A 26,925-nucleotide genomic window follows, 5' to 3' on the forward strand; every position below is an offset into this window, starting at 1 on the left:
CACATCCCACTGCTATAGTGTGTGCAAAAACAGCTGCTGTGGGCTCAAACTGAAAGTTCTCTGGGGAATAGTTTGAATCCTTAGGGAATCAAATTCCTAGACTATACGGACAAAGGTGAGCATTGTGATAATCTAATCTGATCACCTGCATAACACAGGCCAGAGGACTTGGGTGAATTCATTCCTATTTGAACTAGAGTTCAGAAAAACATCCAATCTTGATTTTAAAGTGTCTAGTGATGAAGACTCCACCACAACTCTTGGTTACTTGTTCCACTGATTAATTACCCTCACTGTTAAAAACGTGCACCTTATTTCTAGTTTGAATTTGTCCAGTTTCAACTCCCAGCCAGTGGATTATGTTACACTTTTGTCTGCAAAGGAGAAGACTCTTCAATTATAAAATTTGTTTCCCCATACAAAAATGTATATATTGTGATCAAGTCACCCCTTAACCATCTCTTCTGTCTTTAACGCACAACTGCGGGGGACACCCAGTTTAATAGAAAGCCTCCACCCACTACTCCTGTCAGTGCCCAAGTAAAAGATACGTACTAGTTCTGAATACATTCCCCCTTCCCTCAGCCATTCCTCCCCTTGCAGGCAAGAATCCCCCCAGCTGGCCTGAAAGAAGAAGGGAGATTACACATGTAATGTTGAGCCAATTGGTTGCTAGGGGAGAGGCAGGTGGGAATTTGCAGGTGTGCAAACCTCAGGCTGGATACTACAAGGCCCCAGTCCAACAAAGCATGTATTAAGCCTGTGCTTCTTTTTAAGCACCAGTAATGAATTCCCATTCACAAGTCTTTACTATGCTATAGTCTTTACTATAATCTTGTACCTAAAAATAAAGTTTTCTATGCACAAATCCTTCACATATTTTTTCTATGTGACAAGTCTGGTATACCAATACATACCTTAGCGACTACCATGTAGAAACCTATCTACAATGACATCCCTGATGAAGTGTAACAAATGGCAAAAAACAAATTTCATTTATTTTCACATTTAAAAAAAAAAAGCAGACAATGCATGAGAATGTAAGGAGCTATGTGTGTCTGTGTAAAGTCTGAAGTGTTAAATGCAAGCAGTTTTACGATATATTTTCACTTGGAGCTGGAGGCGTGTGACCCTCAGAACTCCTGAATCCCAGCTGGCAAGGGATTCACTGTCATGTAACAGCAACTCCTAGCAGGCCTGACAAAGTAACTACAGCTAACATATTGCTTTCATAGTATTTACCCATAGAGAGTTTTGTGTAAGATCTTAAACGAAAGCCAGGATCATGCTGGTTAATAATATTGTGTGATGTATATAGGGATGATATTTAAGGGGCTGTGTATATGTACTGAAAATATATTCTGAGTGTCTGTATCAAGGTATGAGTCACCAGCAGAGACAGGTTTTCACTCAGACCAGGAGTGTTTGTCCATCTAGCAACTGACATATAAATTAAGCATTGTATTATTTCACAATGGGCTGGGTTTGCCTGGTGTCGTTTTCAAGACTGACAAACTGCAGCTCTATCAAGCAAATGTTTAACCCTTAGGGGGAAATCTTCTACTTTATTAAATAGGAAAGAAAAGCACTGATAAGTGTAGACTTAGGATTGCGTTTTATGTTATATCAGTAACCATTTTTGTTTCCACTCATTGTCCTTACTCACTATCTCTTAAAACTTAATGCTTGATAATAAACTTATGATTGTTTCACTATAAATATATTTGAGTTATGATGTTATAAATGATCTGATCCTGGGTGGTACCAGTCAAGCTGTGTGTGCACTATTCCTTCAGGGACATCTTACCTGGTAATTTCTGCGTGTCCAGTGACAGAAGCTGCATACAGCAGGGACCACTCCAAGAATTCGGGGTCTGGTGTGTGCCTATCACTAGCCTGCACAGAGAGGGAGAGGTCTGCGAAGACATGGAAGTCAGTGCTTGTGCTGCCAGAGGCTGGTGGTTTCAGGGAGTTGAACCACAGTAGGCACAGACAAGATAGCTTCACACCAAGGGCAGGTGTTAGTGAGGTACCTCAGAACATGGGTACCTCAGACATGTCACAAGGTGTAAATTCCAGCATGAGGCGACATACCTGCTCTAGCTCTGACTGGAGCTAGTGTGCACAAAACAGAGCATAAATAGTGGTGCAAGCTGTGAGTGGGGCTAGCCACCCCAAATAGGTACCCATCCAAGCTACTACGCAGAACACCATCCTTGTAATAATGCGACTAAATGCCATGACTCATATATTCCATAATTAAAGGCCTTTGTTTCATCTGTGACTCTCAGCAATAAAAACCATTTGACATCAAGACCATTAACTATGCTTGAACTGTAGATGGATTCATACATTATAGACTTATGACAACTTCAGTGGAGTTACTGCAGACTCGAACTGACAGCAAAATCCAGCCCAGTCAATTGCTGATCTTGCTTTTAGGAACAAATTGCCCTTTATGACCATAATTGGATTACAGGAATTGAACAAATGCCCCTGAAGTCCAGCAATTTATTTTTGATGTTGGGTCACTGTTCTGGCCCAAATTTTATTAACATATCCATAATCCCCCAGTCTGTCATTCCGTGTGCTACTGTACAGCTCAACAAGAAAGAAGAATGCAGGTTAATCTAGGTACTTCATCATGAGACAAAAACCTGCCAAAATGAGGCACGCTGGTGGGGAGCACAGCACTAAAAGATAAGTGGAGATTTGCAGAGCCATGATGTCTGCATAGGACAAGACAGCTCAGTGAAGCTTGGAGGCACCACACTACACCGTGCATGTTACTGCTGTTTCAAAAGGTAGCAGCATGAGCTTTCTCCAAGTACTTGCTCTCATGCCTGTAAGCTAACTGAACATGCCCCCTTGCCACCAGTTGTACTAGGTGCAGTATATCCAGGATTTGGAAACAACCAGTATGTGACTATAAGCCTTAGCTAGCTTTAGAGAAGTGCTAATATTTTGTTTTCCATAATCTCAGCTTTCATTTTAACAAATATAAGTCTCTAGCTGTTACGGTTATGAAGAAATTTAAAAAATGTGCACCTAGAGTAACCACTGCAGAAACGAGTCTGACTTAAGAACTGAGAAAACAGCGCTAAGAAAAATGAACTGCCCCATTCAGAGAGGGTAGTTCATTATTAGAACTACTTACCGGGGTCGGGGTAGATTTTCCATCATTGGAAATATTTAAGTCAAGACTGGATGTTTTTCTAAAAGATATGTCCTAGTTCAAACAGGAATTAATTCAGCAAAGTTTTATGCCCTCTGTTATACAGGAGGTCAGACCAGAAGATCACAATGTACTGTCTAGCTTTAAAATCTATCAATCTCAGCATTTATTCATGTGCCCACTGATAATTTAAAATGTCAATACTGTTAACTGTTTCATTCCTCATGTGAAAAAGGAGAGGGTGGGTCACAGGTCTGCACAATTTTCTGTGAGTGAGGTCTTGTTTTGATGCCAATTGTGACCAGTGTTTGGATCCCAATCAAAAAGGAGCCAAGCCCAAGGAGCTTAGCAGAGACCATGGATATAGTGAAGCTTCTGGAGAACCAGGCAACACATGAGCAGACAGGGAATATCTGCACAGTGAGCAGTATCTTATTTTGTGAACTTGAATACTGTATTAATCACATATCAAAGACGCTCTCAAACACTGAATGAAATAAACGAGCAGTGCTGTCTTCCTGAATCTGCACAATAGTGTGAAAACTAGCTCTGGGAAGTATGTATGGCCCCATGTATCTCAATGGGGTGTTAGTTCAAAACCAAACAATTTAAATGTCAACATTAGGCTTGTCAACATTAAGGATTCCCAAAGTGTAAAGTGGGTGTAAGAGTCACTTTACACCACTGCAGCCCATCTACCTAGGGATTGCTGACTGGTGCCAAAAATCCCTAAAGTATACAAGCCTTTTGTTAACTATTTCACTCTTGATCAGTTTGACAGAAACACCTCCTAAAATTCTAAAGCCACAATCCCAAAACTGCCTTGTCATACTTCCCTGGATGCCAAACCCTCAAACTGCTCCACACCCAGCCTTCAGCTTTCCTCTTGACTACTTTTACAACATACTGATGTATTTTCAATAGAAAATCCTGCACCATATTGAAAATTAAAAGTGATCGGGCAGAAAAAATATTTTAATTTAATAAGACAACACAGGGGACATTGTAATAATTTTATTTTTTTACTTCCATTTAATTCAATAAAAGATTCAATTTTAATTTTCCTGAGGCTACAAATGAATTTCCAGTCTACCATACTAATGCTGAACGAACACAGAAGTTGGCACAAAAATTCAGCAGCGTACCCTGGATCTTGTTTTCCCTTTGTTTGAACCTATCTTTGCCACCAGAGGGTGCAAAGCTGCAATGTCTGAATCCACTGAACAAAATCATTCCTCTCAACTTACTACAAAATAGTCTATTTTTACAAAGGGCGGTTGAATCTGTGGCCCTACCTAAGGACACATTCCCAGCCCCAATGAGCCTGCAATCTAAATAAAAACATCTTTTGAAATTTCCTTCTGTATTGAACAGTGCCTAATTTCCTCGTACAAACAACAGAGGTTCTTCGTTGTGAATTCAAAAGAATAGCTCATTAACCACAATTTTGTAAGAAAAGAATTTTCTATTGACCAAAGCAAGCTTTATCTAACTTCACTTGAACATAATGGCCTTAGCTTGTTTTTTTCGTAGGGCCATGGTTTCCGTTGGGCCTTGATCCTCAAAGGCAGACCCCATCAGCCTTGTAGAGTCCCCAGAAGTAACATGTCAAGGGAGATGCAAAGGGTCTGCCCATGCTAAATTAGCTTGAAGGCTGAGGTGGCCTTTGTTTACAAATAATTATTCAAATATCAGAAATCAAAACCTTCATAATAGATGCTGCTGCCAACTCTGCCTAGAATATATTCAATGTTAATTCAGTTTTAGATCCAAGGTTTTATATGCAAGATGGTTTTATATGTACACTTTTCTGCATATTTTAACTGACTTGTGTTGATCAGGTCAATGAACAGAGACTGAAGACTACAGAAAAACAAAAATGCACCAACAAAATCCTGTGCGGTTTTGTTTTTAATTTATGTCCTTTAATGCCACTTTATACACATGGCTTCAACTTTTTCCTGCTTATTTCTGCATTAGCAAGATCAGGGGTGTACACACTGCTTATTATTGGTCAGTGTGCAATATACAGAAAAACCATCAGGCACACCTGACTGAAAATTACACTTCTCTAGCCTATCTCATCATTCACCCCTCCCTTTTAGCACCATGGAAGCAGGCAGGATTTTGTCCAGAGGGCTTAATTGTAACTGATAGGGCAAAGTCTTCCCTCTAGAACATGCCTTTATTTCTCTCATTTACTTCATCCAAGGGCAGAAGTTGTCCAATAGTGTATTAATATGGGTGAAGCACATTGTAATAATATCCTGTAGAGTTAACCAGGACTGGCTTTTCCGCACTACTGTCTTGTCCACATTAAGAGCAAAAACATATTTAAACACTGTGCTAGTTCAGATGGGTTATAGTTAGAATATTTTCTGACATGGTTCATTTTCCAAGTATAGCTTAGGCCTAGAAGAAGATCTTGTTTACCTGTCAGTACATTCTCCCCACCCAGGCTGCAGGTTAGAGAAGGATCTAGCTCCCTAGCTTGTTACTGTGTGTGCTGAGGTCTTCAGCTGGGGCACACAGCTCTAGTTCAAAGGGGCAGCAAGGAGAACTCTAGAATGCATCCCCAAGGCCTGAACCATGAAATCATGCTCTGGATGGCTAGATTCATGCTTCAGGAGAGCACAGAGCTCTGTTCCCATTCACTGTACCAGCCACGGCAGAGTGTGGCCCTATGTAATACAAAACAAGCATGGCTGACTAGAAAAAGCTGTTCTTGAAGTAAACACAAGTCTTGCTTGTTCAAATAAAGGTACACTGTCTTCAACATTTTTAGGAGTATCTTACTTTATCTTTTTGTTTTAGAAGTTGTCTAATATACCAGTTGTAAAGAGAAAAGTGGCAAAAAGGTTAATGAAAAGGCCTGATAACACAGACATATTACACATTACAAAGGAAATACAGTACCTGTTTATTGTTTTCATTGGTACAACACAGCTTCTTGATGGACACAAAATGTCTAATTTTCCTAACAACAAAAATAATTGATTGTTATTCAATTGAATGGTTAAGACAGAAGCAAACCGACATGATTCAATTACCACACTATTGGCCCCGCTATCTAAAGCGGAGACCTTACTGACCATATATGAAAACCAAAAGCATAAACATATTATCAGGTGAAGAGCATTCGTTATATTTCATAGCGAAGTTCTGCCCTTGGATACTCATGTCATTAACTCCTGTGGTAGGTACATATGCACATCTGAAGGAAGAATTTGACCCTGTGCATAATACGCTGCAATTGTGAGTACATGCAAGCATGTGCATGCATGATAAGAGGAATAGGAAGCCTTTATTCAGACTATTGATCCCCATGAATTGTTCACAGTCTGTGGATTTTGGAGAAGGTAATTTTAAAAGTTGTTTTTATTCTTTTCATGTAGCGTTGACCTAAATATTGGATTTTTGACACGTTTGACACATTTTGCAGTTTTTGGTATTGGTGACGCTGTTACACTTCAATATAATTGCTATTTCTTCTCTTCCCTCTTCCCCTTCAGTTTTACATGCAATACTTTGGGCCACAATCTGCGCTGACATACACAACGAGCAATTGCATGGACTTCAGTGGGGCTGCAATGGATGTACATCACAGAATTTCACCCTTCGTTGTTCAGCTTTGATAATTTGTTATTAATTCCCTAGGCAGAACACAAAGAATAAGCAATAGCTTACTGTACATTTATCTATGTCACTCTGTTACTGAGCACATTGGGGTTTCCATACCAAGCTCGCTGGGGATATAAAATAGTTTGGTTAACACACTACACAAAATAAAGTGTACCTTTTGGGTAACTTACCCTCCCTGACCAATCACAGGTGTTATCCTCACATGTTGTTGGATACTGTCTCCTGATTTTCTTCTTGCATAGTAAACCCCTTGCCATTCCTAAATCAATGTAATGAAAACAGCTTTCAAGGATATTCCAGGTCACATTTAATTAAAATAATATACTAGAGTTGTCGATTAATCGCAGTTAACTCATGCAATTAACTCAACAAAATTTATCATAATTAATCACAGTTTTAATCACACAGTTAAACAGTAGAATACCAATTGAAATGTATTAAATATTTTTGGATGTTTTTCTACATTTTCATGTGTATTATATTCTGTGTTGTAATTGAAATCAAAGTGTATATTATTTTTATTACAAATATTTGCACTGTAAAAATGATAAACGAAATAGTATTTTTCAATTAATCTCATACAAGCACTGTCTTGCAATCTTTGTCGTGAAATCGCAGCTTACAAATGTAGATTTTTTTGTTGTTACATAATGCACTCAAAAACAAAACAATGTAAAACTTTAGAACCTACAAGTCCACTCAGTCCTACTTCTTGTTCAGCCAATCGTTAAGACAAACAAGTTTGTTTGCATTTACAGGAGATAATGCTGTCCTCCTGTTATTTACAATGTCACCAGAAAGTGAGAACAGGCATTTGCATGGCACTTTTGTAGCCGGCATTGCAAGGTATTTACATGCCAGATATGCCCCTTCATGCTTCGGCCACCGTTCCAGAGGACGTGCTTCCATGCTGATGATGCTCGTTAAAAAAATAAATGCATTAATTGAATTTGAGACTGACCTTGTTGGGGGAGAATTGTATGTCCCCTGCTCTGTTTTTATCTGCATTCTGCTGTATGTTTCATGTTATAGCAGTCTCGAATGCAGGACATGTATTCATTTTAAGAACACTTTAAGTGCAGATTTGACAAAATGCAAAGAAGGTATCAATGTGAGATTTCTACAAATAGCTACAGTACTTGACCCAAAGTTTAAGAATATGAAGTGCCTTCCAAAATCTGAGAGGGACGAAATGTGGAGCATACTTTCAGAAGTCTTAGAAAAGCAACACTCTGACATGGAAACTACAGAACCCAAACCACCAAAAAAGAAAATCAGCCTTCTGCTGGTGGTATCTGACTCAGATAATGAAAATGAACATGCGTCAGTCTGCACTGCTTTGGACTGCTATCGAGCAGAACCCGCCATTAGCATGGATGCATGTCCCCTGGAATTGTGGTTGAAGCAAGAAGGGACATATAAATCTTTAGCGCATCTGGCATGTAAATATTTTGTGACGCCAGCTACAACGGTGCCATGCAAATGCCTATTCCCACTTTCAGGTGACATTTTAAATAAGAAGTGGGCAGCATTATCTCCTGTAAATGTAAACAAACTTGTTTGTCTTAGCAATTGGCTGAACAAGAAGTAGGACTGAGTGGACTTGCAGGATCTCAAGTTTTACATTGTTTTGTTTTTGAAAGCAGGTTTTTTTTTGTACATAATTCTACATTTGTAAGTTTAACTTTCATGATAAAGAGATTGCACCACAGTACTCATTAGGTGAATTGAAAAATACTATTTCTTTTGTTTTTTTTACAGTGCAAATACTTGTAATCAAAAATAAATATAAAGTGAGCACTGTACACTTTGCATTCTGTGTTGTAATTGAAATTATTATATTTGAAAATGTAGAAAACATCCAAAATATTTAAATAAATGGTATTCTATTATTGTTTAACAGTGCGTTTAATTTTTTTGATTGCTTGACAGCCTATAATATACCCATGATTATTTTTTAAATCATAATCAGTGGAGAACCTTTCAGAGCACCATGTTTGACACATATTTTACAGAAATAATTGTGGTGTGAACGTTAGCCATGCACTTCTTTTGAAAAGGAGTTATATATAATTCCTAGCATTTCTCCTAGACGTACCTACTGTGTTTCCCTCTACTGACCTCCAGCAGGCAGCATCCTGCTCCACCTCTATCCTGTTTCCACTGTATGTACCTAGGGCCTTTCAGACCAGCACACGGAAGGAGCAGAATTTGTTAGTGACATGCTTTGCTGCATATTTTACAGACCAAATTACATTATGGATATGCCCTAACAGCTCCATACTTAAGGTCACAAGAAGATAAAAATCAAAAAGCAGAAAAGCAAAAAATATGTGTAATGAAAAAAAAGGACTCCAAACACCCCCCTGCCCCGCCTGTAAAAAAAGAAAGAAAAAACCAAACTAAAAACTAAACACCTTTCAAAACTGGAAGGTTTTTCAGCCAGCTCTATACTGGGTAAACAAACAAAAACAAAACCAGAATGAATTTTTCGTGACACTGGGGGGGGGGGGTGTCCCTTTTCCTGTTGGAAAAGTTCATTTTTTTCAACTAGCTCTAGATTGGAATGTAAAGCAGGATGAAAATCCCTCTGTTTCATACTAATGATTGAATTATGCTCTTAAATTTAACACAATAAGTCTCCAGAAAACAATGTAAACACAATCTTTTTTAAATAACTAACATCAGTAGGAACATTTAAAAAAAGTGATTGCACTTTGAAATTCCCTTCACTTTCCACCCTCAGGAGCCTCATTATTTTTAAGATCCCTCTACCTAAAAAGAGTGACCACAGGGTCCAGATTTCACACAAGCACAGACAGTAACAATATCTCAGGGCTAAGGCAGATTTAAACTTTTAAACAAAGAATTATTTCCCTTATTCATCATAACCCACTTCAGCCCAACGAAGAAAAGTCAACAGGCCAGCAGTGTTGCTAACTCTCATGATATATCAAAAATCTCATGAGGTCTTCTGTTTTTCTTAAAGATAGGGTCATGTGATTACATGAGAATCTCAGCTTTAATTTAAAAGCTTCTATCCTTCATAATTGTAGAGAAGGTCTGGAAAATGTGACCAAAAAGGCTTAAAAAACACAAGGAAAATACCCTCCCCACCACAAACAATTACTATTTTAAAAATCTCATGGTTTTTTAAGCTAGTCTCATGGTTTTTGATTATCTGAGGTTGGCAGTATTGAAAGCAGTCAGATTTGCCAGCTACTTCTGTTCTCAAAAGCTGTCTGGTCTGCCTCCCTAAGTCCCTGCTATGCTGATCCCATACTCCCTTTACCAGTCCAGAAATGAGACAGGCTCACTCATTAGGAAATCCTGACCCTTCCCAATCCTGCTTTTTATCCTCATCCTCCCTGCAGATAATTGGCTGTTAAGGGCTCCACCAAGTACTGCTCTCTGGTATCTCTAGGAGCAGACTCTGGAAGTCACAGGCTAGTGTTTGGGGATGGGTCTGTGCATAGAGGGTTAGGGTGGATCTGAATCTCTCCCATTTAAGTGAAGAACACAACACCTATCGACTTCAACGTGTGCAGGTTGGGTCAAAAAGTGATGTCTCCACAATAAGAAATCCACAAGGTCTGTCAGCTTTGCTGGTTGCCTCTGGATAGCCCAAAACTGAACAACAGAAGTCACTTTTGGCATCTGTAGATGAGCTCTCTATTGGAATATGGCACACTGGGAATGATCTAGTAGGAAATGCCATTTTCATGGCCAGACAGCCAAGAACTTTAAATGGTACACTAAAGATTAATCCCAGATCCTGGGCTGTCCCTGTGCTGTGTTTGGTGCGGCCTGGAGCAGGGAGAGGAGAAGGTCAAAAGGCATCATTAAGCCACATTTATTATCCCCTTGCCTCCCAATCTTGGGGAAGTAGACTAGCAGTCCAGCCCCTGGCATAAAGTAGAGCCGCCTCTAGGCTGCTCCACTTTGTGCTGGCTGCCCACAGGGCAATTAGGGTAGCTGGGCATCATCAGAGAACAAGGATTCCGAGGTGGGTGTCATTGAAGCAGTGGCGCTGTGCCACCAGAGGATTCCCCAGAGGACTAGATTCTCAGGTTTGCCAGTTCCTTTTAGAGCAGGGACCAAGTTCTGGCCCCACATATATGATTTATCAGAAGAACTAGGACATGTCACATTTTCAGTCCAGAAGAACATGGCAGCATAGAAATAGAATATTTTGTGTAATTTTATCATTATTTACCTACCTTTCCTTTTTTGATACACATATTGATAGTGTCTAAAAGGTCTGCACGGTTTTTATCACTTTTTGGTAGCTCAGTAAGCTCCTTTCCCATAAGCTCTCCCTTGTGATAGCCCATCATCCGTTCAAAGGCTGGGTTAACATACTGTCAAAATAGAGGTCCTTAAATTTTAGTCCAGCATTCGAAAAAGAAAAGTATTTAGAGAAAAGCTGTACTCAAACCTAAATATAAAAAGGTTCTGTGATACCAAGTAAAATGCCCTACTCTACATTATACTAATACATCTTTGCTGTAAGAATGCACATAGTATAGCCCAGACTATTCCTCTTACGAAACCAAGGAACTTGCTGATGGGCCTGACCTTGCTCCTGCTGAAGTCAATAGGGTTTTGCACGGGCCCTAATTCATGTGTAACAGGTGAAGAAGCAGAAATAAGACAAGGGACTGCAAATTAATGCAGAATTTGTCCAAAGTTCTTTAATTAAAAAACAAAACAAAACCAACATATCTTATTATTCAATATGCCAGAATTAGAGCTGGGTGAGTTATTCATAGCAAATAATTTAGTCATTTTCTCTGCCAATTATCTATTAACAATGATTTTTTTAAACCCTACAAATAAGTGTCTGTGGGTATTAAAGACACAAGAATCTTAAACAATCAAACTTACTCACAAAAGTTTGCATCAAACAAGTAAAAAGGCTTGCAAGTACTGTACTGCGAAAGCAAAGACATGATTTTCATTCCAAAGAATATCCTCAACTATTGCCATATTTGCTCAGTGTTAATGGATCGGTAGCTGAAGGCCTACAGCATGTCCTGTGAAAACAGCAATTTGAATTCTGATGCTACTGATCAAATTATGTATTGCACAACTGCTGTAAATATTGTCCATTTTCTGGAATTTGTATTACATCATATTACAAAGCGTCCCATTTTGATTTGCACCGTTAGCCATGTTAACAGGAATAACAAGCATCAAGGAATCATGAAGAAAGACAGCGAAAGAGAGAAATAGTGGGAGGAAATGGCCTTTCTATTCATCCTGCACATCAGTGAGAGATAGTCTGTATGAAGCCATAACTGCACTCTCATGTAGTGGGGTGTCCATTCTCATGCTTTTAATGCCAAGTATCACAGAAGTGGCAAAAATTACAAAAAAGTTCTCAAATTAGGGAGATGAGAGAGACAAAAGAACAATAAAAATTATATAAATACTTGCCTGTCAAGGCCATCTTACTGTACTATGTACTATACATTATATACTGTATGTTATGTACTCTGTTATGTACTATACTGTAAATGTATTTCTTTATTAGAATTTATTAGCTTTTATTTATTAGTTTTTAAATCATATTTCTCATAGCTCAATAAAGGAAAGACCTTACATATACAGTAAACAGTAATATGCAAAGAAACAAGAAGATCATCATATTTGCTTTCATTTATTAAAGCTTTCCAAGAGGCAATGAAATCAAAACATGAAAATACAGACAAGCATAAGGAATAAAGGAGACAGTTTTTCCTCCTTACCAACCATATATTCTAATAAATGATAGATTTTCCATACCTGAATAACATGATCTTCACTGGTTATTTCTATAGCTTCATGACAATGGTCTAGTGCTGTAAACACCGAATTACAAGCGCTGCAATTAGCAAATGAATCACATTAGTTTAACCGATATTACAATCATCACTGGTAACTATAATATGCAATTACACTGTATTTATCAGTGGGTGATTCACATACAAAATCTGTTTTGACAAAACTATGTAATCATCTCTATTATAATAATTGAAAATTCAGTTTTCCAACATTTCTGACATTCAAGTGTTTTTATTGTTATTCACAATATAAAAAAGTTACCATGGGTACTACCTCTTCTTAATAGCAAGTTCTTTTTTCTGAACACACTTTAAACTGAACAACCAGAGTGTGTATAGAAGAGGGTGTATTATTGGGGAAAACAGTGGATGTGAAATTTTATAATGAAGTCTGCCTTCCAGTTTGGGTCTCTACAGAAGGCCTGCGGCACTGCTAATAAAAGGATGGACAAATTTCTGTTCAGTGTTTCAGAACAAGCTGAAAGCATGAAGCCATTTCAGTGGCTTAATACATGCAGAAGATACTCAGCATTTCTGTTGAACTGACAATCTGTTATATGGCAGATATTAGTTACATTCATTACAACAATAGGTATGCAAAATCAAAAACCACAGTGCTTTAGATAATAGTTTTTAGTCAGGGCCAAGGTTAAGAAAGCAACATTTCAGTTTTCAGGCATGCATATCTTGTGAACAATATACAAATTGCCAAGGGAACCCAACAAAAGTCTCTCCTGAATTGATCACCACTTTATAAAGGATGCACTGGCAACCAAAACAGCTTCATTATGTATGGGTTTTTTTTTGTATCACATAATACAGCTAATTTAGTTTGAAGTGTTGTGGGGGGGGGCCCTTGCTGATCTACTAGTAGCTAAAAGAGATATGAAGTAAGTCTCCCTGCAAGAAAACAAATTGGAATGTTTTAATTGCTCCCATGCTATTATTCAGAGCAAAATATTTGGTTTCAGTAACTTTAATAGGGGCTCAAACCAGAAATTCATTTTTTTCCTTTGATTTGTATGTAACTCCTGCTGAAGTCAATGGGCCAAATCCTGGGTCCTTGGAAGGATTCAGTGGCAGCAGAACCTGACAAGTTCTTTTGTGTGGAGAGGGTCTGAGCTAGGAAGACAATACTCTCCCTCCTTTACAGTGATCATATGTCCTGTCCCAGACTTTCATATGGCCTCCCATGGGTCCCAGGAGCTTATTTCAGGAAACCTGAAATGTCTCAGTTTTCATTTCAGCAGTCAATGTTCCAAAAACCACCAGTAAGCCTACAAATGTTTGTTCAAGACATATTGCTATACCAAGCAAACAGTCTCATGAAATGAGTGTGATGAAAAGCATTTGGAGTGAAGAGAAAAGTCAAGTGAACATAAACACCAGGTCATTCCAAGGCCACTAGGCCTCACTGAAAACTGACAAATGATTAACTGCAAACCAGTCTGGCTCACCTCTGTGTTAGCATGGTTAAAACAGAGGTTAAGTTTATAAGAATGTGTTTAGTATTTGGACTTTATGAAATGTGTGAGCTGCTGCATTAATTAATCTCACTGACATCACCTCTATCCCAGGTTATAAAGGTAATATTTCAATGTTTGCTCTGTAACTATAAAGGTATTAGCTATGAAGCTGGACACCCCTTACAATCAGGAGAGAAGCATTATGGAATAGTTTACCACAAGAGGTGTCATCTCCTGTCCAACATGAGAAGGCCTTTTGATAACAGATGTACCCTTGTAGAACATCGGTGGACAAAAGACTTCATTGATTGCTCCTACTCCCCCTCATCCCATCACAGTTTGAACTCTGGGGGAAGGGAATAATAATCCCTGATATGCATCACTATGCTGCTTGGAATTTGGAGAACTCAGGAACCTCTTGGTGTCAACTAGCAGTGGGCACGGAGGGGCGCAGAGAATTTTACAGGGACTCCTGGGTTCCCCCCAAACTCCCAACTCCTGATCAGACACAGGAGGAATTGACCTAGACTGTGGCCTCTACCAGAGGGGAAGGTCTCTGGGCTTTTTTCTGACTCACATGGTGAATCTCTGAGGTAAGCAAATCTGCCAGTAAGCACAGGATCCACCAAGGTAGAGGAGAAACTTTGTCACTAACTATATTTTAATTAATTAAACACAGACAGACTACAGTACTATATATTATAGTAAATGAAACAATGAATTCACGCTTGGATAATGTTGATTACTAATTTGGCTCCTGAACCACTGAGATCTGAGTATCACTAAGTTAACTGAAGCTGTCTCTGGGGGCTGATGTCTACACTGACAGTAGCAAACCAAAAAATATTGCAGCCATGCATTAAATGCCTTTTTGAGATCATTCTCAGTTACAGTTGTGGATTTAAAACCAGGTAGAGTCAAATTAAGAGGTGTGGGAAAGGTGTAAAATACACATCAGTAATATTCAAGTGGGTGGAAATAGGTTTAAGGGGACTAAGTTTATGTAATTTATGCCTTACAAAGCAAGAAAATTGTGTAAATTCAAGTCCACCATCAGTCTGCTTTACCTTGCATCTTCTTATACCCTTGTGTTAGGTGCTTCCCTACTACACCCATGTCTTCTGGTTCCTAATAGGGGCGGCTTTAGGTATTTTGCTGCCCCAAGCACAGCAGGCAGGCTGCCTTCGGCGGCATGCCTGCAGGAGGTCCACCGAAGCCACGGGACCAGCGGACTTTCTGCAGGCATGCCGCCGAAGGCAACCTGCCTGCCACCCTCACGGCGACTGGCAGAGCGCCCCCTGTGGCTTGCTGCCCCAGGCATGTGCTTGGCGCGCTGGTGCCTGGAGCCGCCCCAATTCCTAATGTTTGTTACAGCAACTTAGATCCACTTAGAGCTTGTTTACATGGTGCAGCATAGTGTGACGGTAGGGCATGTTTTATAAAGCTTATTAACTTGCTGGGCTCTAACTGTTCTGTGTAGACCCTGCTTGTGAATGTGAAAAGGTACCAGCTTGTTTGAAACAGAGCTACATTAACGCAGTCTCTGTGGTCCAAATTCAGAGGTGATATTGAGGTGCAACTCACATTAAGTGGATGAAAATACCAACAAGGTTTATTTGATTAAAGACAAATTGCTTTCAAAATTATTTCTTTTTAAGTTGAAGGCATTTTTTTTTTAGAGTTATGCAGACGAAAAAAGCAGTGCTTTAGTATTCTTTTTTTTTTGTTGTGGCTTGTAAAACTACAGAAAACTGAAGAAGAAAGGGAGAGCACAGCTCAGTTCCTTAAAATAATCTAGGTGAAAGGATATTGGTAGATTAATTACCTCCAGAGACTAACTTTGGCTTCAAAGTGTAATGAGGACTTTAAGCTTTCTTTGGCTGATGGCTTTATTTTCAATAAAGCCGCAGAAAAATGGGATAATCAATATGAGTCATGTTCCCTGGATTTGGGAATTCAATTACTTATATTAATTATTAATACTGTTCATGCAGAGGTGTTCAGGCTGTATTAGTGTTCTGTCCTTGGGAGCTATAACTCTACATATTAAAACATCCTGTTTTTGTACTCTTTAAACAAGCAGGATGTAATGATTATTGGAAAAGGAAACAAATGAAAACAGAACAGGAAGTATGAGGGCATGTTCAATGTGCTGACATGAAATAATGCCTATTGACCTTTTTAATAATTCTCTGTTTCTTTATTCCTGTACATTCCAGACAAGTGCTAAAAGACAGATGCAAGTACCTAGGAAGTTTTAAGCCTAGAGGGTGCAAAAAGACTAAGTTAATTTCTTATCTGGGAATAGTTAAGTAGGCTATTTTCAGTATTTAGAGTTTCTGGCAGGATTCTGACTTTGCACATTGCTGGGCAATAGGTTTCTATTACCATAGTACATACTGAGTTTGGAGGTGGTAGTCTGAAAATTACATCAAATTATCTGGAAAGGTTTCCTTTTACACTGTCATTACAGATTATATTCCATTAGCCTTATCACAGACTACAGATACTGTATATAGGCTATATTAATCTTTTGGTAAAGGCTAAATTTTGTATTACACTTTTGAATTCTGCATTCCTCTACTTTCACACTGTAGTAACTGGTGTGGCCTTTCAAGCACCATCCAATAGTATGCAACTTAAAAAAATTCACAAGTGCTTTATTTTCCTGATGAGCCTGCTTACATCAGAGCTGATACTGGCCAGAAAGTGTCTTAACCAATGATATTTTTTAAATTTTCTGGACTACCGCTAATTAAATGCTATTCACTGAGTAAATGCACTTGCTAAGTAATGTCATTAGACAATTTCTCATTCTGTAGCTAGCTGAAAACACTAGTTTCACAATTTTATCCAGTAATTAACTCACAAAGCCTGTAACGGAATAACATCACTACAGGACAAAATCTCCTATTCCTTACAGAGGACAAACTCTCACCGAGATCAATACAAGTTTTGCCCAAATGAAGAATGGGTAGAAACAGAGTAAAAAGGCATCAGGATTTGGCTCTAGATTGAGTTTATGACAGGATGTCACACACAGTAAGTAAATACTAGATGAATAATAACCTAAAATTACCTTCATTAAATTTTATGATGTCATTTAAAAATTACAGTGTATGCACCATGCATACAGGACCAGACAAATTTCATATCAAACCCCATCCCACCAGCTGAATTGTACCTTGCTCTGTCACACTATTTCTGCTAGAATGATAAATATGCAAACTGGCCTCATGCTGATCTACAGGGGGAACTTTAGCAAGGAGAGCTGCACTGTGGCCTAAATTCACTAAGCCATATATCAAGGCAAGTGGGGCACAAAAACTCATCAGAACTGATGATGACAGATAATCACCTCTGACAGGTTTTCTGAACACAGAATGCAGCATATGGAACCCACAAGGAGGCAGATGCACAAACAAGTAATTCCGCAGAATATTGGACAATAAAAAAGTTAGTTCATTTTTTTTGTGCTTCTACATACCGTAGTTTGAACTGTGACCGCACCTCCCCATGTTCTGTTTGAATCAATTCATTGTAACAAGCAATTATGCTGCTATTCTCCATAAATCTCTGGAAAAGAATCAGAGACAGTACATGAAATAGGTCTGATTACTTTTAAACCTTTATTTATACTTCTGTTGCTAAAGCACTAATCTTTCAAACCCTTATTTGTACCTTTGTGGCTAAGGCTATAACAATCTTTTCCACTGTATTGATTTTCTAATTGTCAAATAACGTACAAAGCAAGTGAGGTAATATGCTAAGTAACTGCACATTTTCTTGTTTGGTTTTAGGAAGCCAGCTAAATAGATAATTATAAAAAACAAAAACCTGATCCAGAACCTATATTGCAAGGACTTTTCATATTATATGTCCATCACTTAATTCTAAAAGAAAAGGAAACATTCACATTAATACCAAAACAACATTCACATTAATACCAAAATTAATCTATGATGGTCCAAAACTGACGAGGAGTAGGAAGCTTAGTCTATGTCTGGTTTCATTGAAGTCCAAGGGATTCCTCAGCTTGAGTACAGATGGTAGAACCTGGCTTATAAAGGATGTTTGAAGTATTGAGCACACTGACAGTGGTCGAGAAAAAGTGGACAGCAAATGGTAATATCTGTACACTCCAGAAGTAAGAATGGTTTTGGTTTCTTCCCCCCAACCTCCCACTCTCTGGCAAATATAGCATCCAGTCCTGCTCCCACTGAAGTCTAGAGAGCTTTGCCATTGACTGTAAGGGGAGAAGAATCTGGCTCTTTGACTTCAGTTATAGGGAACTGCTGACTAGTAAAACTGTTGGGGAAGCTCTGAAACAACCACTTCATAAAGGCCTGCACAGATTTTATCGTGTTCTCCACAAAGAACAGCTCTCTAACATTGTTAGTTTTGTGGAAGGACAGCTGGATTGAAAGCCAGCAGCCAATCCTTTGAAGAACATCAAAGGTCCTTTTTAGAGGAAGCTGTACAGCATTAGTACTATGCCACATACCCTCTTTTTTTCCTACAAAAACAGTGATGTGTCACCATATGAATGTTCATCTCAAGTTGCCAGCAGTAAAGTCAGTTTCCTCTCACAGATTTTGGGTTTTAAAAATCTGCTAGTGGTACAGCTGTGTTCATTTCATAATGTTTTAAAAACTCATTAAATGGCACCATGTTGAGAGTTGTATGAATATTTTAATACCACTATTGAATACCTACATAGTGCAACCAAAAGAACAATTTACCCTTTGCAGAAGTAAGACTCAGTCTGTACAGTATTATCACATGAGGATACAATGCTGCAGAAGAAAAATCAGTTCAGCACTGATGAAAAGAACTGACAGATCCAGAAAGGGACACCCATGTGGGGAAAGAGATATTCTGTTCTCTTATGGATGTGTAGTAGATTTGTGCAATTAATTCATTAATATGGTCAATACAGCACAAACATTTATTACACCAACATGAACACTGAAAGCCACTTAATTTAAAAAATATACAGGAAAAAAAAAAAGACTTCAGAAGATCTTCTGGAAGTGTTTCACCACAAGAGGCAAGAATTGTAAAGCAATAGGCTTAGGTGACTTGGTTTTAATCAGTTTATGGCATATGAAAAAGGTTCCCCCCCACTTTATGAAACAACGAACAGAAAGAACTCCTAAAACATGACTGTTCCTGCATACAGTTCAGAAGATTCTGTCACTGCAGCAGCTATGCACTAGATGATGAACAAAATTACTCATCTTAAAGGAACTGATCACAGAATCTATCAAAACCAAACCCCAAAAGGCAGTGATTCAGAATTTCATAGGATCAATAAAGATAATCTAAAGGTCACTTAAATGACAAAGATACAAAAAACTCTTAAGCAAACATCCAGAAATACTCACCGCTACAGGACATAGATCTAATATACCGTACTGTAGAAAAATCTATTGATTAGCTGACAAAACAATTCCAAGAAGAGATTAAATCAGCCTTCAATAAGCCTTTGAGCCCAGTCCAGAATCCAAGAAAGTCAACAACAAAACTCCAGTAATAATAATACAAACACCTACCTCTTATATGGAGCTTTTCATCAATAGATCTCAAAGCATTTTACAAAGGAGTTCAGTATCATTTTCAATAGCTTTACTGTGTGCAGGATTAAACCCTTCGTTAATTTTTAAAAATTTATACATGTGCAAAAAATCCAGACAAAACCACTAGAACTAACAGTGAGGTACACAAAACTGTCAAGTCATGTTTTTCCAAGAAAAAAAATTAAAGATGGGTAGGTAAAAGGTAGGTGCTATACGCCAACATCATAATGAATAGCGATATGATAAAATAAAGCTATCAAAAAGGGAAATAGTAAAGTGAGATACATATAATTTGAATAAAATGAATCTGTTTTTCCAAAAATTGATTTCATTCTGTTGCTGATAAAAATCTCAGCCTGTGTGTGTGCACAATGCTGATCTTTTTTCCCTTGAATGGATGTGGAGCCTGTGGATACCCATTCAAGCATGAAAAAATGCTATGCTCCCCTTCTGCTTGTGATGGGCAGAAGTAGACTCTGATATCTGACATGTTCTGGAGCTTGAAAACAATGCTAAGACGGGTCATAATGGCAACAAACTACGTCAGGAAGATATTCAGTGGGATCTAGTCTTAAGTTATTTTGGAAGTTGGTACTAATCAATAAAATCATGCTGACGTACTGATTAAAGCATTACAAATAATTAGGGTGATGAGGAGAAAATGATGTTCAACATTCAATGGTGATGACAATAGGCTAATGGATTATATTAAATGATCATGGAGCAGTATCTAATTTATTTCTAAAAAGCAGAGGATCATGAAACACTTATGATGACAATAATCTTTCAGAAAATGAGTCAAAGGAAATCATTCCTTGCTTCATTTCAAATTCTCTTTCCCATCTGTTTTAAGAAGCCTTCCTGAACCCCCCTACCTTTGGTCTGGCCATGCAAGAGAAAGTGAATGCACACACTTGCTCTCCTGCCTGGGGCAGTGGGAGAGAACAGGTAAGACTTTGGATCAGTCCTCCCTTTTCACTATCCAGTACAGCTGAACTAGTGTGCATGGAGGGTCAGATTGCTGCTGATATAAGGCCAGCACAGGCAGGGAGTGATGACTGAGAGCTATGTATCAGAGTCACACAGAGTGCCTCCTGCAGCTACTTCTAGGGTGGTTATGCACCACCCTTGCTCAGGACTGCACATGAAGTTACAATCCAGCCTACAGAGCATATAAGCCTGAAATCTTTGGACAAAATACTAGGCATTAGGAGAAAAGGAAAACTTGAAACAAAAAATTTTAATACTAAAGAATGTGACAAAATTAAACAACTTTTTTTTAACACAATACACTAAACTAAAAAGAAAATTAAATCTGCCAATGTATGGGCTGACCTCTATCTGTCTTAGATACTTATATGCCCCTACTCCTCCCATTACCAGAGCATGTGAGCACCTCAGTGTTTAATGCATTTAGCCTCACAACACTCCTGTGAGATAGGGAAGTACTATATTCCCATTTTATGGATGGGGACAGAGGTACAAAAAGACTTAGAGCCTTGCCCAAGTCACACAACAAGTCTGTGGTAGAGCAGGGAATTGAACCTGCATCTCCAGAATCATAGACTAGCACCCTAGCTATTGGATTATCATCTCTCTCTTTACAAGGCTACTTTCTCAGTTCTCAGCTACACAGGTGCCATGGAGAGCAAGAAGACAGACACCTTTTTCATCCTCCCTTTGTGCAAGCAGCATGGCAGAATCTAATACCCAGAGCACCAGGAGAGCTTGTAGGTCAATGTGTCAATATCACAAAACCAGCCTGATTCAATCGCTACTGAAAATAATGGAAAGATGCCTTTTGATTTTAGTTGGAGTTGGATTAGGCCCCATTTGCCCCAGGTAGGTATGCGCTGCCAGCTAGAGGGATGAACAGCTCTCCTGATTGCTAGAGTGCATGCTGTGACATGCAACACATACAAACCCCAGGAGCAACAAAGGACACCCATCTGCACAATATTTATCCTGCCACCTGTCATGGGGAATTGTGCCCAGGCCAACAGGAATTCATATGCCAACATTACTGCTCCTTGTGGAAGCACTGGGCAGGTCTATATGTTTTTCTTATGGTGTATACTTAGCCAATTCCGGTTAAACGCAAACAGTGTTTGATGAAATTATTTTCTCATCGCTACGGTGTAGTTAACATGATACAAGCAAACTTGTGCTTTACATGAATAATTCATAAACTCATTTTTAGTTATAAAAAATTGAAGTGTTTGTAGAAATTACCCTGATTCTTTAGTAAATTACATACCCTATCAAAGCCTGCATGGAGAAGGGGAAGAACAGAAGTCTCTTCTTGGTCAGCAGATCTACAGAAAAGCAAAACATATCATCCAAAATGATAACTGGACAGTTATCTAAAGAGACTGTAGGAAGACTAACGTGGCACAAAATATAATCACAGTATATATCATGTAATCCTTTTGCAGATGTCGCTCTTCCCGATGTGTATGTTTAGATACCTAGAGCAATATACTAACTGTAGGATATCATGACAGATATTGGAGGCAGTTACTATATTTTTTTCATCACTATTGCAGCAAGCCTGCTAAATGTTCAAGAGAAGTGCTGGCTCTTTTCCGATAGACAGAAGGGTTTTTACAAAGAAAGCTAATATAAAGAGGATAGGAGGATACACAGAGGAAACAAAAACTAAAGTTAGTTATTTAATAAAGAGTGAAAATGAACAATACATCTTTTATATTTTATTTTGTTATGATTACCTGGTCACACAACTAGAAAACAAACAAAACTAGGTGGCAAAAATGACCTCGCTATTTCCTTTAGTTATACAGTATGCAGAGTCATGATTAGATTTGACAAGACTGCCTTGGAATAATAATGTGATATAATTTGTATGCATCACTAGAACTTTTCATTGAGCTCTTAGAGATTTCATGGGCTCTTCATTATTGTTCTGTTCCTTATCTTTGTTAGTACTCCTCTCTCTCTTTTTCCCTTCAAGCTGATAACTAATATTAGTTGTGTTCCTCAGAGCAAGTCAAATCCTAAGTTCAATTCTTTGGACAGAATTCTGTGAGGTGCTGTATGCCCTTAATTCCCCATGAGGGTTCTGATTTCAGTGACAGCTGAGCTTGTTTGGCACCTTACAGGAGTTAATCAAATGCCTTACAGCAGGGGTTCTTGATCTTTTTCTTTCTGAGGCCCCCCCAACATGCTATAAAAATTCCACTGCCCACCTGTGCCACAACAACTGTTTTCTGCATATAAAAGCCACAGCCTCCATTATGGGGTAGCAAGGAGGGCAATTGCCTGGGCCCACATACCACAGCGGGCACCACAAAACTAAGTTGTTCAGGCGTCAGCTTCAGCCCTTTGTGGTGGGGCTCGGGGTCCCCAGCTGCTGTTTCATCCGGCAGGGTTTGGCTTTCTGCCCTGGGCCCTAGAAACTCCGACGCCAGCCATGCTTAGCAGACCCCCTGAAACCTGCTTGCAGCTCCCTGGTTGAGAACCACTTACAGGAAGAAGCCCTCAGTCCTTACTAAAGCGACACTCTCAATTGAAGTCAATGGGAATTTTGTCCGAGTAAACGGTGTAAAAAACAGAGCAAAGAGTAAAAGCAGAGTTGAAACTTCAGGAAATTCCAGTGAATGTGGGACCTGCCTTCCATCAAGCTACTGTTAAGTTTTCTTATATTTATATTTTTTAATCTCTCCCTGCTCCACCCTACCCCGCATAACCCCAAGATGTTATTGGCTACAACATTCTAAAACTTCCATCATAGCTTTCTATATTTTTCTGATATTTAGACCATTATGTTATGACCCTCTTCAGTGAGAGAATGCAATAAGTTATAGTTTTGTCTGCAATTAGATAGAATAAATAAACCTACCACAAGAAGACATCACTGATCTTTTCCTCTTCATGTAAAAACAAATATTTCTAGTGATAATATAGTCCACACAAGCTACAAATAGTAGCTTGTGGCCTATGAGACTGCCCGTCAACAGGCAAACATTATTACTGGTTGTATACAAACAAACGTTTTCTTGAACAGAACAAAACTTTCACAAAAATATAAAGAAATACCTACATTCGGGGAACAACAGCAAGTATCACAGTGTGTTCTGATGGCTTTGTAGCACGAATTGACCTGAAAGGAGACAAATCCTGTGTCACACTATATCAACACTATGCTTCATTAACAACTTTGAATTTGTTCACCTTCTATATATAACAGAAAATGAAAAAAGCCTCAGAGAAGATTCTATAAGGTTGTCTGGAAAATGGTAGAGGACACCCAAAAACATTTTTTGCACTTTATCCACTTGATTTTTGGGTGTTTAAGGATATTAAGTTCACATTCCCTCAATTCTGGGCCAAAGGCCCCAAAGCATGGGAGAGCAGGAAGCTGCATCTGTCCAAATCAAGGGAACCTGGAGAAGCCCCCTCTCACCAATTTAATTTGGTTTGGATTCCATGGATGTGTGGATTATATGGTGGGCTTGAAGGGGGAGCAGTCTGTCTATATATGAGAAGGGTAGGCAAACTATGACCCAGGGGCCACAGCTGGTCGCCCAGATGTTTTAATCTGAGTCTTGAGCTCCCACCAGGGAGCAGGGTCTGGGGCTTGCCCCACTCCAGTGCTCCAGTCGGGGAGCGGGGTCTGGGGCTTGTCAGGGGACTCCACACACTTCCGCCACACCAAGCGCCACCCCTGCAGCTCCCATTGGCTGCACAGGCAGCTCATAGAGCCACCTGGCCGTGCCTCCACGTAGGAGCCAGAGGGGAGACATGCCGCTGCTTCAGGTTGCTGCTTGAGGTAAGTGCTGCCCAGAGCCTTTACCCTTGACCCCCTCCCACGGCCCAGCCCTGATCCCCCTCCCTCCCTCTGATCCCCTCAATCCCAGCCTGGAGCACCCTCTTGCACTCCCCTCTTCCCCAGCCCCACCCCTGAGCCATACTCCTAGCTGGAGCCCTCCTCCTCCCCCCGAACCTTCACCCCCAATTTTGAGAGCATTCATGTCCCGACATACAATTTCCATACCCACATGTGGCCCTTGGGCCAAAAAGTTTGCCCACCCTTGCTATATGGCATACTCCCCACTTCCATTAGTTGGCTGCCAAAAAAAAAAATCTTGGTGGAAGATTAGAAAATGAAGCATTAACTCACATCTACATCTCCATCTCCTACTGCTATCGGTGGTATAGGGCAGAGGTGTGAAAGGTATGGTCAATGGCAGCACAGCTCCTACAAGGAGCTGTTCTGCATGGTGGGAGGAAAGTACAGAGCAGTAAGAGAGGCCAGCCCTCAACTGCCACGGCCCTGGATCCCTGCAGATAGAACATGCTTTTCCCCTCACAGATTAAGGATTCATTAGATATCTAGTGCCTGCCCCTTCTGCAAATCCTCAAACCCATCTATCATGATGGATTTGTTGCCAGAAGAAGATGTGGACATCAATTTATCAGGGACTCATTGAAAAATTGGATGTTGTTCAGAGAAGAGCACAAAAATAAAAGCAACAACAAGACAACTAAATTGTGAGGAAAGCTAAAACTACACACATAGCTTGGTTAAGCAACAATTAGAAGGGTGGACAATCACAGTTTACAAATACCTGAAGAGTTAAACACCAGAGAGAGAGAAATTATTTAACATGGCATAAGAAGGTACAATTAGGAATGATGGTAAAAAAGGAATAGTAGAAACTAGGAGTAAAGGTAAAGAGGGGAAAAAAGTGTAGGCTGAATATTAGGAAAATTGTGGTGTTAGACTGTGAAATAGTTTCACAAGGAAAGTGGTGGAAGCCCCATTGCTTAGGACTTCAGAAAGTTGACTGAACACTAGAAAAGGTATTGAAGGGAACAAGCCTGTTTTTATAGGGATAGGTACAGGATAATCTGTTAGACCAGCTCTACTTTCCATAAACTGTACCATATGTGAACCATTACAAAAAATAGGTCTTTTACTACAGGTCTAACAACCATTAGGTGCATCTTGTTGAGACACTGGAATTATATGATTGATTGTCAAACATGGAATGGCTTTCCCTCCATATGTGAGTAATAAAGGGTCCTCTTTTTATTTATTTTTTAAAAAAACACATTAACATTAGACCAGATTCAGAAACTTTTACTTCATGGGCAGTGGGTATAACAGACAGACAGGTTTGGCCTCACCCATGCTCTGCCCCCAGACTCCATCCTGCTTCACACAGTGCAGCTTCCCCAGTGCAGTGGTCCCGGCGCTCCAGGGGCTGAGGGTACTAGCCTGGGGTACGGCCAGTGACTGCAGTAGAAAGCACTGGGCTCTGGTGGGGGGGGGGCATGGAAGGGGCAGGGCTAGAGGCTAGCCTTATACCACCCATGCCTTACTTCCACTAGGTAATCTTACTCTGTGAGTAGTTCCACTGAAATAAATAAAACTGTCTGAATGGTAAAATACTATTCAGGATCAGCATGCCAAAATGTGCCCATTATGGTCTGATGAAAAAGCGCAGAGCATGTCATGCTGTGTAAAATAAATGAAACAGTTGCAAAGATATCTTCCCCAGATTCCTAATGAGAAATGGTTGTAAACTTAGAAGCAGCTGTTTTGACACAGAGTACCACACACATGCAAAGGATGTCATGTTAGTGAAGTTCATGTCATCAGTGAAGTGGCAGACCCAGGGGGCAAATGACAGTGTTCCATTAGTCCCTGCTGCTCCAACTGTTGATGCAGGATTAATTGCTCAGAGGAGTAAGTCTAAAAGTGATGACCACACACTGTGGAAGGATTTATGGTAGCTCTGGTTCAAGATCCTATGGAAGCTGTCAACCAAAAATGATGGCATTATTGGTCATGCCTCAGCCCTATTGACAATAGGTGTCTTCATATACTAAATGTAATTATTTCTATTGCAGTTTTTATTTTTTCTTTTGTGATGAAGCACTGCAATCCCTGTCCTCAGTCTCCAAACTTGTTTTCTGTATGTCATTGTGTCTTGATTTTGTTATGCCCATTCGATGTGGCATTCTGCAATGCATTGTGACATTCAGTAGAAGCACAACGTCCATTAAGTTACCTGCAGATTGCTTCTGCATCAAAGTATCTGGCGTGCCTGTGATCTATGACAATTATTTCATGGTGCTTATCAAGAAAACATTCAAGCGCTGACTCTGGTGTTCTGGCAAAATTGCACCTGTATCCAGCTCTATCACAAGCCCACCAGAACCCATCACTTTGGTTGTCTTCTTTAGCAAAGATCAGCAAAACCTGCAAAACA

At 39.5% G+C, this 26,925-nt stretch overlaps 1 protein-coding gene across 1 annotated transcript in view; it reads right to left on the reverse strand.

Annotated features, from left to right (window-relative positions):
* Positions 1-26,925, reverse strand: part of PDE8B (phosphodiesterase 8B) — a 154,684-nt gene that overhangs the window by 32,311 nt on the left and 95,448 nt on the right. The window contains exons 3-10 of the mRNA XM_050943749.1: positions 26,725-26,915; positions 23,748-23,807; positions 21,945-22,002; positions 17,596-17,684; positions 12,605-12,683; positions 11,038-11,178; positions 6,988-7,076; positions 6,092-6,152 (exon numbers count right to left, since the gene is read on the reverse strand). Of these exons, the coding sequence (XP_050799706.1) occupies positions 6,092-6,152; positions 6,988-7,076; positions 11,038-11,178; positions 12,605-12,683; positions 17,596-17,684; positions 21,945-22,002; positions 23,748-23,807; positions 26,725-26,915 (768 nt within the window). The remainder of the gene's footprint in view (positions 1-6,091; positions 6,153-6,987; positions 7,077-11,037; positions 11,179-12,604; positions 12,684-17,595; positions 17,685-21,944; positions 22,003-23,747; positions 23,808-26,724; positions 26,916-26,925) is intronic.

The sequence above is a fragment of the Gopherus flavomarginatus genome, chromosome 3 (genome assembly GCF_025201925.1).
Source record: "Gopherus flavomarginatus isolate rGopFla2 chromosome 3, rGopFla2.mat.asm, whole genome shotgun sequence".
Taxonomy (NCBI): Eukaryota; Metazoa; Chordata; order Testudines; family Testudinidae; genus Gopherus; species Gopherus flavomarginatus.